General features: G+C 39.6%; 1 protein-coding gene across 14 annotated transcripts in view; it reads right to left on the bottom strand.

The window, feature by feature from the left end:
• The window catches only part of FOXP1 (forkhead box P1), a 556,626-nt gene that overhangs the window by 207,130 nt on the left and 333,758 nt on the right, over positions 1-15,738 (bottom strand). For 12 of the 14 annotated variants that reach the window (XM_075005970.1, XM_075005965.1, XM_075005964.1 and 9 more), the window contains one exon: positions 13,879-14,060. The exons of the other annotated variants lie outside the window; for them this stretch is intronic. In XM_075005970.1, the coding sequence (XP_074862071.1) occupies positions 13,879-14,049 (171 nt within the window). In that variant the 5' untranslated portion in view covers positions 14,050-14,060. The remainder of the gene's footprint in view (positions 1-13,878; positions 14,061-15,738) is intronic. 14 annotated transcript variants of the gene reach the window in all.

Here is a 15,738-nt window from a genome sequence, read left to right as displayed (position 1 = left end):
CTGCCATAAAAGGACGAGCACCTCACCAGATTGTTCAGCCTTTCATGGTAAACATTTTCTAATCAGGCTTCCAAAAGAAAAGCCAGAAACACCCTACCTGCTCACACTCTTCTTTCTCTGAGTTGTATGCAGGAGGATGGGTTGGCAGGTAGTCATTAACATGTTATTCAAGTGGGCACATAATGCAACATAATATACAATGGAAGACATTCTACAGCAATTCTTCCAAAGACTAAGATTTTGCATGGGCTGGGGGTCATTAGATTTGGTTTCATTATGGGTGAAACTCGCCCTCTGCTAGCAAAAGGCTTCTATGCCATGTACTCTTCTCTTAGGCAGTATCTGTAAGGCTTAAGGGCTTCATATTGTCCCTGGGTACAAGGGCAAAATTTAATTCTACAACTTTATTTTTGTCTTCACCATAAAATGTTGGGTATCAGTTTCCAATAATACAAGTCATTTTAACTTTAGATCTAATCTGACATGTTTTCAACACTCAATCACTGCATTATGTAGAACCAAAAATCTGAAATAAATGCTTAGGTCAAAAAATAAAAATGCCTCAGCTCCTTCTGTAAGTGAGAAAGCTATTAGAAATCCAAAGCTCAGGTTTGTTTCTGATGTGGGATGATGCAGGATGTAAGCGGAGATCTGTCTTCACCACTCTTGTGAGCAGCCACTAAAAAATTTGAAAGACGAACTGCTCACAAGAAAGCAGATATGGGTTGAGAGGATCCCATGACATCTACATTGGCTGTCTGGTATTGACTAGCTCCACTAAAGAGCTGCCCTTTTAATGGTGTTGAAGTCCTTGTTACTTTTGACTTATCTGAATGCATAATATAATACAAACACATCTTTGTAGGGAAAATTTACTGTCTATTTCTTTAATTTGTGGCCCCCAGATTTGGGCACAAAAAGATGTGATTAGTCTTCCCATCTGCCTGCATTTTATCTCTGGATACAATTTAGTGGAGACCAAAATTCCACCAGAACTCTGGCAAGTCCTATTATATGATACCTTCCCCCCTCAACCCCGCAAAACCCATCCTAACCTATAGACACTCATGCATTTCTCTAAATGACCCCCAGCAAACAGGGCAACACCAGTAAACATTGTGTTTTTAAACTATTAGTCCCAAAGATGTTACACAAAATAAAATCCTCATTATTTCAGATTCTGGAGGACAAAATGAAACCTTACTCAGCAGCTCTAAATCTTACCCATTTGCGTTATACCCCTCAATGACGACACAGGCCTGTTTAAAAGAACAAAAATACATTCGGACTTTTTCTTCTTACATGGATAAATAGGCTTAGTAAGTGCATACAAAGATCGGTCCCACAGTTAATTTAGAGGCTTCAGCTAAACTGGCTATTCAATATTAGAGGCATTTGCGCTTATTTCAATACGCTATTCAAAAGCAAAATGTTCTTCCCATGCCCTGCCATGAATCAATGGGTCCAGTGACATTCCTTTACTTAAAGATCACCAATGTGAATCTCTGTTTTTATCAAAATAAGAATCTATTTTATGCTGACAAAACATCATTCTAAGTTCTCAGAAACCATATCCATTTCCAATATTGCCTTCTGAGTCTGTATTAATGCCAGTTAATAGAGATACTAAGGCCTGGACTACGCTACAAAGTTAGGTTGATGTAAGCTGCCATCCATCAAACTGGTTTTGCATGAGTCTACATTTAAATTGGTCTCCCATCAATGTGCCATTACACCAATGTCATAATCACCTGCCACGTGGCATTGAGCCATGGGCAATGTACTGAAGTTCATGCAGCAGAAGGGCAGACACTGCATTAGCCACGTTGAGCTCAAGTGACCTTAAGCAGCTGTCCCACAATGCCTGAAACTGGCCTCTCTGTTCACATTTCTGAACTCTGCTGCTTAGGGTCACTAGATGAGAAGGCCCCTCTCCCTACTTTAGCGTGCCACAAATTTTTGAAATGCCTTTTCCTGACTGCCCAGCTTGGAGAGTACCCCAATCAGCTCTCCCCTGTGGGGTACAACCGCCCAGCTGACCATGCTGGGTACACATTCCAAATGCACTCCAGCTTGAAGCAGACAGAAGACGTTGATCTCCTGGCCTGGGGAGAGAAGAAGCTGTGCAAGCAAAGTCATGGATCAGCCATAGGAATCTGAACATCAGTGAGTAGATTGTGCAAATAATGTAGGAATAGGGTACCACCAGGGCTACTAGAAGAGCAGAAATGCCAACAACTAATCTGGTGCCAAGCTGCAAACCTGCCACTGTTACGAAGAACTGCACGCAGCATTTGGAGAATACCTTACTGCCATCCCACAAACCATTGTCAATACCACCAAAGTGCCCAAAACACAAGCTCCTGGTATAAACAATGAAGATGAGGAGGAAATGGAAGAGGAAGAGCAGGAGATGGGGTACATGCAACTGCAGGGACCAACTATGGTGGGAGCAAGGACCTGTTTGAGACTCCACTGCAGTTCAATCTGTCAAGAACAGATGAGCCCAACACAGGGGAAGGAAGTAAATTTAATTCCCATTGCAGTAATGGCTCCTTCAATTACCAGGACACAACCACGAATTTTTCTTTAATTTACTTGTACTAGAAGAGATAATGGTACAAGGAGAGGTAGAGTTCTTATCAGCTTTTTAGTGCACTATGGAGTTAGCAAGGAGAAACCATGCCATGCGATTTATGTACACGAGGATTGTCTCCCAAATCCTCTCAAGAGATCTTGATAAGAGCTCTCATAGATGAACTCTAAAATCTTCACCTGATGGTTTCTAGGGACAGCAACGTTATTTCTTCCTGAGGTATAGGACAATTTCCCATACCAATTAGAGAAAATTTTGGCAGACACCATTGCAGTACACAAGCTAGCAATATGCTGATCCAGGTGGCTCCTGTAGACAGCAACAGCTCTGCTCTCTCTATCCTTGTTACTCTCAGGAGTGAGGCAACAGCTATAGCCAATACCACTTGAGGAAAATGTTATCAGTAGTATGCCCAGAGTTTCACACAACCAAGCATTTCCTTCCCGACCTTTATTGCCCCTGGTGGGTCACACTCATGGGGGCCTGTACTTTGACTGGTGCCACACACAAGCAGAAGTGTCCATGAGCAGGTCTTGATTAAAACTTTTGGGTGCAAGGGCAAGGAGTATTGAATAATAAGTTTCACTTTCTGTTGCGGCTATATTGATAATAGCACTTCCGTGAGTTTTATCTGCTGCTGCTGCTGCTACCACTTTGGCCTTGAGGAGTTCCTCTTTCACACATGAAATGCCCAATCTGGATAAGGAGCAGAAAGACAAGAACTCAGGATGGCATGCTCAATGAGATCCTACAAACCAGTGCTGCACCAGACCATGAGCTATGTCTGTCTTTAATATCCCTGGGTGGAATAATAGGGGTATGGTAGTGGCCTCAGTCCTATAATGTTGAGAGGGATTTTGCAGGGAGGTTTTGCAATGGAGTTTTCCATGGACTGCAAAAGGAGGTGACCCCAGGATTACTGAACTTGCAGATACACAAGAGTGTACGGCTTCTGCGTTTGCTACCGGAGAAGCACCATTCTATTCCAATGCATTTCCCTCTCCTTTTCTTACTGGGACTCTGGGGCCTTTCTCCTCTCCATTCTTCCCTTCTCCAGGCTGTCTGCAATGTTCATCTGCCAGGTCTCCAGGCTCATGGTCTGATGCAGTTGGTGTCTGAGTAACTAAAACGGACATAAATGTTTTCACTTTTCATAACTTCACTTGTATTATTTTGAAAGTTTTTATATTTGCTTTAAAATTAGACTTTTCTTTTACTTGACTTTGTTAAGAGAATAAAATACTATTTAAAAACAATCATGGCAGCTAACATAACTCACCAAATAGTGACACTCCTGAGAATGCTTGTATTACATTTGCAATATTATAAAACTTTAAATTATTTTATTGTACTACAGTAATAAGCTTTTTTTAAAACAGACAAAAATTAGAATAAACATTCTGTTCACCTGATCTGCTCCGCATGAAGGCAGTTCAGCAAGATACTTGTATCTAACTTTAAACACGTGACCGGTCCCATTGACTTTAGCATGAATATGCACTTTATGTTAGGCACAGGATTAAGAACCTTGCTGCATCTAGGCCATAATGAAGAAGAGTTCTATGGGAGTTCAAAGCCACAGTATAATGCCTTTTTATATTTGCCCTATGACTGGCCAAAAGTTTGGCTGCATCACTTATACAACCTGTAAGTATACAGACCCTCTCTAAAATGGTTTTAGTACCAATCATTTGAAGCAAAATTTTAAGTTATATCGTATACCCATTGAATTTCTCTATCAGTGCAGACAAACACTAGCTTTAAAAAGCACCTTTAAAGTGCCCCTTTGTTTATTTCTCCTAACATAGCTAACGGGTGAATGTATAACTTATTTTGCTTTGATGAGTAAGCATGAGCAAATATAGGCATGTAAGTTTTACAAGAATAGAGTGAAGTCTATAAAAGTAGAACAGTAATATCATTTCACTGGAGACTTTTCATATACTACACTAGGTTAAAAACCCAATCACCACATATATCACAGAATCATAGGGCTGGAAGGGACCTCAGTAGGTCATCTAGTCCAGCTCCCAATTTCAAGGCTTACACATACACCTTCTTGGACTGGAAGGGATGTCATCTAGTCCAGTCCCCTGCCTTCTTGGCAGGACCAAGCACCATCCCTGACATCTATTTGCCCCAGTCCCAAATGGCTTCCTCAACGATTGAACTCGCATCCCTAGGTTTAGCAAGCCAATGCTCAAACCACTGAGCTATCCCTCCCCCTCCCCTCCAGTTGTTTAAATCATATTTTCTTGAAGAGTTAACATAAACCTAACTTGCTAGGGGGCTGTTCCATTTTAATTTAAAAGTGACAAGTTGTGTCATAAACCCCTATGGAAGCAGATTTCCAAAGAGTGCTTCTGATTTTAGATGTGCCCATAATTTTGCATCACAGAATCACTAGACTTCCATACAGTGCTTCTAAATTTAGATGTGTCCATAATTTAGCATCATAGAACCATAGAACACTAGAATTGGAAGAGACCTTGAGATGTCATCAAGTCCAGGCCCCTGCCTTCATGGCAGGACCAAGCACCATCTAGACCATACCTGATAGATGTCTGTCTAATCTGCTCTTAAATATTTCCAGTGATGGAGATTCCACAGCCTCCCTAGGCAATTTATCACAGCGTTTAACCACCTTGACGGTTAGGAAGTTTTTCCTAATGCCCAACCAAAACTTCCCTTGCTGCAGTTGAAGCCCACTGCTTCTTGTCCTACCCTCAAAGGCTGAGGAGAACAATTTTTCTCCATCCTCATTGTAACCTCTTTTAGGTGCCTGTAAATGGCTATCATGTCCCCTCTCAGTCTTCTCTTTTCAAAAAAAATACAAGCCCAATTCTTTCAGTCTTTTCCCATAGCACATGTACTCTAGACCTTTAATCATTCTTGAATAGTAACAGAGAGAAAGCCGTGCTACTCTATATACTACCAAAACAAAAAAGCAGTCAAGTAGCACTTTAGAGACTAACAAAATAATTTATTAGGTGAGCTTTCATGTTCTGGTATGGTTAGGATCTGTCCCATGAAAGCTCACCTAATAAATTATTTTGCTAGTCTTTAAAGTGCTACTTGACTGCTTTTTTGTATTAATCATTCTTCTTGCTCTTCTCTGGACCATCTCCTGGTTAGGGCTGCAGAAGAGGGGGTGGAGTTGAGCCAGAGCAACACGTGCAGTTGGGGGGGTTGAACAGGTACAATATGGGGTTGAGCCAGGGACAGGGAGAGCAGGATTTTGAGTTGCACTTAACTCGCATTAATGAGCGATAAGCACAACTCAAAAATCACGCATTTTGAGGGATAACTGTACTCCAATTGAGGCCTAATCAGTGCTGAGTACAGTAAAAGAATGAATTCTTGTTTCTTGCTCACTACAGTCCTGTTAATGCATCCCAGAATCATGTTTGCTTTTTTGGCAACAGCATCACACTGTTAACTCATATTTGGCTTGTGGTTCGCTATGACCCCTAGGCCCCTTTATGCACTATTCCTTGCTGGACAGTCACTTCCCATTCTGCATGTGTGAAACTCAGTGTTCCTTCCTAAGTGGATTACTTTGCATTTGTCCTTATTAAACTGGTTAGATGCCCAGTAATCCAGTTGTTTAAACACACCAGCACACACAGGCTACCTCTACACTAGAGAATTTGAGACAAAACGGGGGTTTCATAGACAAAACTCATGGAGCATCTACATACAAAATGTGTTTTGTCAACAGAAAATGTCAAAAAAAAAGGCCATGTAGCCACTCCGGGGGGGCCCTTTTATCCACAGAGGGGATCTAAAGATCGATGCATGTTTATGTGTATACAGGATCTGTTGACAGTAGTTTTGTCTGAGCATCTCTTCCAACAGTAACCTCCATAGGCAGATGCTTCTACTGTAGACATAACCACAGTGCATATGCAAATATGGAGGCCCCATAGTCTCATGTGGTTATTTATAAGGATTTTAGAAACTACTTTTATATATACATATATATACATATATATATATATATATATAAACTCAGCAAGTGGAACCAAGCAGCAGTTTTCCCTCACCCTTCAGCAGTCAGAGATAATTTAAGTCTTGTTGATGTCAATAAGTGGTTATAACAAGAGACATTAGTAGTACAGAAGATAAAGAATAATCCACCAATGTTCTCAGCATGGGTCATTGACAAGGGAGCTAAAAATTGCATTATTAAAAAAAATCATTGGTTCAAAAATCCTAGCAAGGTAGCCATCCTATGTTAAAACTTATCTAATTTGTTGCCAGTGCTGCTACATCTCTAAGCTCGCCAAGACAGAGCTTTTCTGTTAAAAAGCAAAAGACATTTTACGCACAATTTTCCTTCTACTAGAAAGAGGTATACTGTGTCCTTCAGTGAACATAAAATTGATATTATCATCTCTTAGTTTATATCTCACTACTTAACCTTCAGGTTAAAAGTTATGAGATTTGAATGACTAAAAAGTTATCACGTCACCTCCCAGTCATCTGGGAGATGGGAGAATTTGGGAGAAAAAAAGGAATGAGTGATAAAAATGCTTTGTATAGAAAGTCTGTCTTTGTAATTCCCTGTGCTGAAAAAGACTCTACAAGGAGACTGCTCTTTCATGAAGCTATTGTAAACAGGAATTACCAGTGTACTAAAATGCAAAACCAGATACAATCCTGATGCCTTGTAAGTCATTTAATCTACACTCTTATATGGCTCTTTCAGTGAAAAACAGCAGTTTAATAATTACACCCCATATCTTCACAGCAAGTGACTCAAAACATGTTTTCCCTTAAAGCCTAACAAACAAGTTTAGTCTAACCCAGTTGTGTCAATAGGGAACAAAGACTTTATCAAAGACCTACTTTAGTAATTTTGTTCTGAGGAGATAAGTCCACTTCATGATCAGTGGGATAATAAAATTTCTGATGCAATTTATAACCTCCTTTCATGTTTTTTAAAAGACAAAACTCAGTAAATTCTTTGTTAAAAATGAGATAGCATTCAACTCATTTGTACTAGGATAGATACTTAATGACTTCCGCTCTGCCCACACGCTCAAGTTCTGACTAGGCGCCGTATTTGGGGTTGGGAAGGAACTCTCCCCCACCGCCAATAAGCCTGGCAGAGATACTGGGTTTTTTGCTTTTGTTTTGCCTTCTTCTGCAGCACAGTCCACTTGCAGATTAAACAAGTGTAAATGGTGAATTCTCTGTAACTTGAATTCTTTAAACCATGACTTGAGGACTTCAATAAATCAGTCAGAAGAGAGAGGCCTAATTCAGGAATGGGCGAAGGTCTGTGACCTGCAAAGCGCAGGAGAGGTCAGACCAGTTGATCATGATGTTGCCTTCTGACTTTAAAGTCTAGGGCTATGTTTACCCTGCCTGGAAGACTGACCTGGTCCAGGCTGATCTTCCGGGGTTCAATTTTGAACACCTGGAAGGGACACATGAAATCAACCTCTCAGGTGTCACAGTTGACCGCTGTACTCCATTCAAGACATGATAAGTAAGAGAGGTGGATGGGAGAAACTCTCCCATTGACTCTCTTCAGTAGGGATGGCCAAGTAAGCTCAGCGCAGATATTTCACTTCGAGCTGTGCAACTGCCATATCTAGAATTGAGTATCTGCAGTTGACTTACTTTGCCCAGTGACAAAGCCTAGGAGTCTCCTTAATGCTTGAAATGCCTAAATTTACCAAATTAGAACAGTCCCTCAATAAAATACCCAATAACCACTTTACGGTACATTTTTGCCTTTCTTTTGTTATGGAAGAGTATGGAGAAAGCAGATATCCTTTATGACACTTCTCTTCCTTCGTGTGAAAGTTCACAAATCTCAGCACTGCAACCGAACAGACAAACTGCAATACCCTACCATTGCACAGGCCCTTTCTTTACAAACAATCCCATTTAAGTCATGTAGACTACTTATGGAGTAAAGAGCAACTCATTGTTTGTTAGGTGTAAGTATCCGGCCCAAAATGTCTTATTTGAAAGGGGTGAATGTTTTGCGTCTCTCATATGAGTAGGTTCTATTTGTTTGTCAGTTTATCAGGTGCATCTGTTTAAAGGTGAGTACAGGTGTTGAAGTAGGAAAAAAAAATGAATGGAAGACTATATGTAACATTTTGTCAAATTCTGGTCAAGAAAAAGAACTGCTTACCTTATTTTTACAGACACAAATTAAACATGGCATTTAGATAAACTCTCCAGAAAGTTAAGAGACACTTTAGAATTATAATACAGTCCAGTTCAAAGACAGAATAATGAACAGAACTTTTACATAAAGTGCAACTCTATATAAACTTCCTTCTTATTTCACTATGCACCACTTGCATTTATATTGCCAGTCTAATCTGACATAAAAGCAGTCACCTTGTAACCCTTTTTATCAAGTAATCTGTGCACTACCTAAAAGTACGCTACACTGCATCAGGCAAGCTATAGGTTTACATTATACAAACATTCCAATTCTGCTTGCTCAGCACTGGTTGTCAATAAATGCAAGCAATTGCAAAACAGCAATGTGGTTTTTTTTCCCTTTAGAGAACACTGATATGAGTCTGCCAGTTTTGCAAAATAAACCCCTTGCAATCTCTGCAGCTAATCTGTCAACAAATTACTATTAAAGTCATACCTCCTAAAAGTTCAAAAGGATTTTGGATTAGACAACAGACTCTTGGGGCAGCATTTGAAGTTATGGTATCAAACTGGAACGTTCTATCGAGAGAGAGGTTTGCATTTCTGCCACCTTGTAACAGAGCATTTCAGGTCTTGCTGTGACACACTGGATTTCACATTGTTATTCCATTTGTATTTTTTAATCTTTCTATTAATAAACAAACAACATACTTTAATGTTCAGGAACAAGCCATACAAATGACTCTGAATGCCATATGATTCTTTAGAATCAATAGGTCGTATTCTTGACTGGATCAAATCTGAGAAACCCCCCATCAAGGTAACTGGAGCTGCACCCATTAACACTAGGGCTCGGTCGACACTTGCTGCAGTAGCTCAACCATTTAGGTTGGATCTTCCTGGGTGTATACATGAAACGGCGCATTCCAAGGTCAACTCTTGCAAGATGGCAAGGATTAAGGAATGCCAATGGGAGGAGCATTCCTGTTGGCATTTTGCAGTGGGGACAGGAATGAATATCAACAGCTGCTAAATAGATTTTAGGAACCTAAAATTGCATAGCAGCCTTTGATATTCAAGTTAGGTGTAGACCCAGCCTAAAAGAAAATGTTGCATGTCTATTCCTTTTGGTAGGCCAGAGCTGTTCTACCACTGCTGTCATGAATGAGCACGACTCTGAAAGACCTCTAGGTCATTAGACATTTTGTTGAACTCTTCAGATTGTGCTAGTGATTTGTGCGAGCAACTTGATATTGCTGGCCTTCTCAGGTGCTCTTTCTAAGCCTCTCTGGCTTATTCCAATATTCTGTCTCGCTTCTGTTGTCTGAATAGGCACCCAGAGTTCCTCTGAGCCGCTCTGCTGTTCTGCTTGAGCTGTTTATTTCAGCTCTCCTTGAGCATGCTAATGCTCCACGTTACCTTGGTGCTCTTCCTAAGGTCTCGCAGGCAGAAAACAGTCAACAAAACCAGTGTTTGAGAAAAGACCCAGTTCTGAAAGATGCTAAATAGCTTCAACTTGTACTGACCACAGGATAAGCTGAGGAGGATCACTGCCTCTCTAAAGAATGCTAATACAGTGTGAAAATGTCTTCTCACTGCCTGTTCAGGCCATTCCTGGAGCTAATTCTTCTCAACCACTACTGGACAGCTTTCTAAATTTTCTCTTTCCAGCTATCCTTTCCACAAAGGACCTTATTCTACCACCTTTGTTCTTTTGGATACTATTTTACTCCACAAGTCTTGCCATTGACATTAATCAGGACTACTCACTTGGAGGATTACAAAACTAGGTTCCACCATTGTTACTCAAAGCACAATTTAACAGGATACAAGGCATATTACAATATTTATTTATCCTGCCTCTACACACGCTCCCACAGAGGAATCAAACTAATGACAAAGGCAGTATAGTACCTGTACTAGATTCATCCCTGTGCTGATTGCAAGAGTACCCATAATCAATGTTCCCTGTAAGCTCAGTATTGGAGTGGCTTCCCAGGAGGGATTCAGGTGCCCCCCAGCTGATTAGCAGAATATCCATAGCTACCCACAGTGGGTAGGATGTGTTTCTGTTGGTGGTGCACATCCACACATGAATCTAAAAATTTTATTTAGCCTATGGATAGGAAAAATTACTAGGAACACTCCCCAGAATCCACTTTATTCCTCAAAAACAAAACAAAACAAAAACCACAACACCAAGATTACATGATGTTTTTCTAGAAGGTTTGCAAAAGTGAATGAGGTGTATATTTATTAAAATTTCCTGAATCAACCATTGCTTAAAAGAATAAAGATATTCATAATTCAAAGAACAAATCACGTTGGCCTTTGCAAAGTCACAAACTGAAGAGCTCAAGTTCTAAACTCCAAGTAAGCGCTTTATCCAAAAGCAATGAATTGCAGCATCTCTCCCTTGACCATTCGTGGGAAATATACAATTAACCAGCTAACCACAGTGGAGCCAAGCTCAATCTACCCTCTGCTTATTTTTCAGACAGCACAAATGCCAGGTGGCATAAAGAAATGCTTAGACTGAAATCCTCTTAAGAAAGAGCTGTTTTATTTAAATAACCATTCATTTGTATTGAAGCAGCGTTATCTAGCACGCATTCTGTTAAGTGACCTGAGAGCATATGTTGTATATGCAGAAACATCTAAACATTATGCTCTGTGTTGTATGCATATCTATAAATGCTCACATTAGCAGTCTGAAAACATTTTTTCTTTACGGCATTTAAAACTATTTTGAAAACACAATGATTGATACATTATTACACTAGTTTTGACAGCCTTTTAGATATTGCACTCTTTTTTCAAGAAGTGTTATAAACGAAGCAAACAACTCAGTTTTTAAAACGAGAACTTGGTAGAAAAAGATGCATCAAAACAAATTAATAGTGGAATCAAAAAAACACAGAACATGAAGGTCTTTGCAAACCTAGAAGAAAGCATGTTAAACAAAAGCAATTATGGTACTGGCAAAAGAAACACAGGCACAGGTTAAAAACAAAGTATAAATGAGCATGTATGAAACTAAACTGTGAAGAAATTCTCTCCCAGCCAATTTCAGTCTTTAAATCACAGCTGTGCTAGGGCCAGAAAGCGTGCTGGAGGAAGCACCTCCAGCTGTTCTGGACATTGTTTGGGAGTGGGTTGGAGGACCTCACAGAATGCTTTATGGAACGCATCCGTCTCTCTCCTTAATTGACCAAATGGGTGGCTGTTGAATGACACAAAACATTATATACACAATTAAGATGTTACCTCACTCAACAGGGATTCTTCTGGTTGATTACCAAGAGGTGCTGACAAATGCTGCAAGGTGGCAGCTTCAATTCAGATGACTTTTTGGTGATAAGGAATAACAGTGAAGTTCCATATTTTTGGTCTACCAAATGCTACATTTGGATGACACATGTTCTTATGTGAGATGCAACAAAGGAGATGGGGTGATCAGAGGACTGAAAAATTCCATAGTGTTGAAATCAAAACAGTGCAATTAATTCATTTGGATATGAAGCCTTTTTAAGAGCAGACCTTTGTGTTGAATGTACTTTTAACATATTTTACAGTTCTAATTCTCTTCTACTGTCCTACATTAATCAAAGCTGTAACCCCTGTTGTCTTTGCAGTCCGAATCAGAATGTGCCCCTGGCGAAGAATGAGAGAAAAGTCAACAGGAATTAAGTTTCAGTGCAACTGTTTACTCAACTATGGCCTGCAGTTATTGAAATTTTATCCGTGGTTTTGTGTGACTACTGCAGTAATGAATTCAGCATGGCTGTGATTTTCTCACTGATGGCATTCTCACTTCAAGTAAAAACCTGTAGAATGAAAATGATTGAAACAACCAAAGTCTATTGCATTTAGTGTTGTACATTTCTCTGAGCTGCTAAACTGCGGCAGTTTTCTGCCTTACTTTGGCAAACCTGGTTGCATGCTACCTTTCAAGTGTCTAGCTTTGCCTTGTTTTCTACTGCAGGCTTCTTCCTTCACCACAACCACCTGATGAAAAGATCACTCTGCACTTAAGAGAGTCTTGCATAGCCGCCAAATTCTTATTTAAAGATTTTAACAACATTGACTGTGTAACAGCAAGTACAGTTTGGGCATAAACGCATTCACGATGGCTGTCGCACTGTCCCGCCTCCCAAAACATGTTAATACTACATGCTAGGCAGTTTGTTATATGTTCTCCTCTAACTGCGATTTCAAAATTTTATGGGTGTGGGAGGAGGAAGAAGACAATGTATTAAAGCAATAACCTATTAACTATAACGCTGAGGAACTCAGTTGTTTCTGTCTAAAATGTATTAATTAAAGCATATAAGGGACATGTTAATCACATTTGTGCTTCTGATGATTCTGTACAGGTTGCAACTCTCTCATCAGGCACCCTTGGGACTGACCGGTGCCAAATGAGAGAATTTGCTGGACCACAGGAGGTCAATTATCATTTACCAACATTACTAACGCTTCCACTGCTTCTTGGGATCTTAGGGTAAATTACAGCTAAATAACAGCATAGAACACAGAGCCAGGACTGAGGGCTGTAGAGGACCACGGGAAACTTGGCCACACTTATAAGTAGTCATCCGGCCTAACTAAAATCATGTCAAATTATGGACGTTGATGGATGAGAGAGGTTCAATCTGTCATAAAAAGAGGACTAATATGAAGATTTCATATAATGTTTTAGTTTCACTGCAGTAGGGGCCTCGGTAAACCATGTCTAACAGAAAAAAAATCTGCTGATAATGTTGTACATTAAAATTTGTTGCAAAAACAAAACTCAGAATTAGTGATTCATCCAACCACCAGCCACACATTTTGGAAACTAGTTATTTGTATAAAACAATTTAGCCAGTCACAGCCACCATCATCTATCCATTTAAACAATAAAAACAATAATCTTTGGGACATTCTAGCAAGTGAATGAGAAAGGGCACCAGAAGAGAAGTACACAATTCCCTTTACATTAGGATTTAATTCACCTATGTAATTGAGGATTTAACTCCTATAAATGTGTGTATGCTCTCCAAAGCATACATTTGAGTGGCAAATATCAATAGTTTTAAGAGTGGGTTTTTTTTTCTGCTTTAGGAAGGGAAGTTGAAAGATATATATATATATATATCTTACAATACCTGCTGCTGTTGAAGATGTGCTATATCTGCAGCCCCAATTTCAACTGAGGGAGTTTCACCGTTGGATCTTACTTCACGTAGGTTGCACTCTAGTAAATGGTTACCACTGCTCGCTCCATTCTGAATGGCTGAACCGTTACTTTTTGCCTCAACCCCAGATTCTTGCATCATGACTCAAAAACCTGAAATAATTTAGGAGAGGAAGGGAAAAAAAAAAAGCAGCTGTTAAAACAGTTGCTGTATATAAGGAGACATGCCCTGTTTTAAATCCTGCCAAAACTATAAACATGTGTCATTTCCCGTCATACAATTTATCTTTCATTAATGTTTCGTGCTAGCAGTTTATGTTTATCTCTTGGTAGAGCTATAATTTAGTAAATAAATTCTGTGCTAAATATAGCATTATCAGCTAGATATTTTTTCCCCTTTACAGAATTTTTGAGCAAGTGAACACACAAAATCAATAATTACAATATTTTACTACAAAACAGATGCGTCCTTTTATGTAACATATTACAGGCAACATCAAAACTTGGATATACAGTGGACAGGAGCCAAAAGCTGAAGTGGAGCATTGCGTATTCAGATTTCCATTCACACCACGATTTTGACACATTACCAACTTTTAGTAATATGAAGCACATGGAGGTACTTCAGGTTGAATCTGCAAAGTGCTGAGAACCCTCTGAAAGGTGCTGAACATCACGAATTTTTGCTGAAGCAAATTTCTTTGTTTTAGGATTCATTCAGCCACTCTCTGGATTCTGGGCCCTTTGAGTGAATCTCCTGGCTACTTTCATCATCTGGCTTAGTACGCACCTTAGTGACATTCCTTTACAGCTAGCTGAATTATCTGCAACAAACAATGTATCTGAAGAATTTTGGCCTTTATTTGTGAAGCATTCTCATAAATCATGACCCGGTTGTGAATGCAGTTATTTGTAGTTATTTGGCAAGTAATTCATAATTCATAATTTGTAGTTATTTGGCAAGTAATTCATATGAATACAAATTTCAGTCCACAGGCTTGTCACAAAACATTCACTGACCTTGAACGTTTGTAATATCAACAAGGAGTCCTGTGGCACCTTAAAGACTACCAGATGTATTTGGGCTAAGCTTTTGTGGGTTAACCTACTTCATCATATGCATTGGAATGGAAATACAGACATAGGGGTTTACATACATGTGTGTGCTACTATATTAATAAAGGGAGATACTTATCAAGTGTAGGCCCAATGTTAATGAGGCCAAATCAACCGCTGGGAGTAATGTACATCTACCTTGACTGATTTGTCCTCGTTTACATTGTCCTACACTTACTTGATAAGGAACTTCCTTCTTTTTTGCCCACAAACACTTATGCCCCTCGTTGTTTTTGTAGATATGAACTAACATGGTTACCTCCCTCAGTCTTGTCACCATTTGGAATGTTAACATCATGTCTAACTGATCATCTAAGTTAAGGATCTAGGTTTCAACTGCTCTTGATTGGCACGGGAAGGTCCATATTCAAGGAGCAACTTGTTTAAATTCACTAACTCTCAAGCAGTTCAGAAACAGGAGGAAAAATTCTCCCTCCCAGCACATGTGGGAAAACATGAAAGGAGAACAGAGAAAGCAATGCATTTCTAAAGGAAAATACTAGGGGAAAAAATACTTTCCCCAGAAAATCTGTACAAGCATAATTTTGAGCCCAAGACACCTACTGTACAATATGTGTCGGAAACCAAAAGGTTCTTTCCTCCAGTGCCAACTTCCTTGAGTTACTTGCTCAAAGCAAGCAGCCCCTGTTATTAAGGTTTCAGGAGTAGTCCATCAAGGACTAGGGTGGCATGCAGCTTCAAAGTAAAGTTATTG

Source organism: Carettochelys insculpta, chromosome 11, assembly GCF_033958435.1.
Source record: "Carettochelys insculpta isolate YL-2023 chromosome 11, ASM3395843v1, whole genome shotgun sequence".
Lineage (NCBI taxonomy): Eukaryota > Metazoa > Chordata > Testudines > Carettochelyidae > Carettochelys > Carettochelys insculpta.
This window is presented reverse-complemented; position numbering and strand designations above follow the sequence as displayed.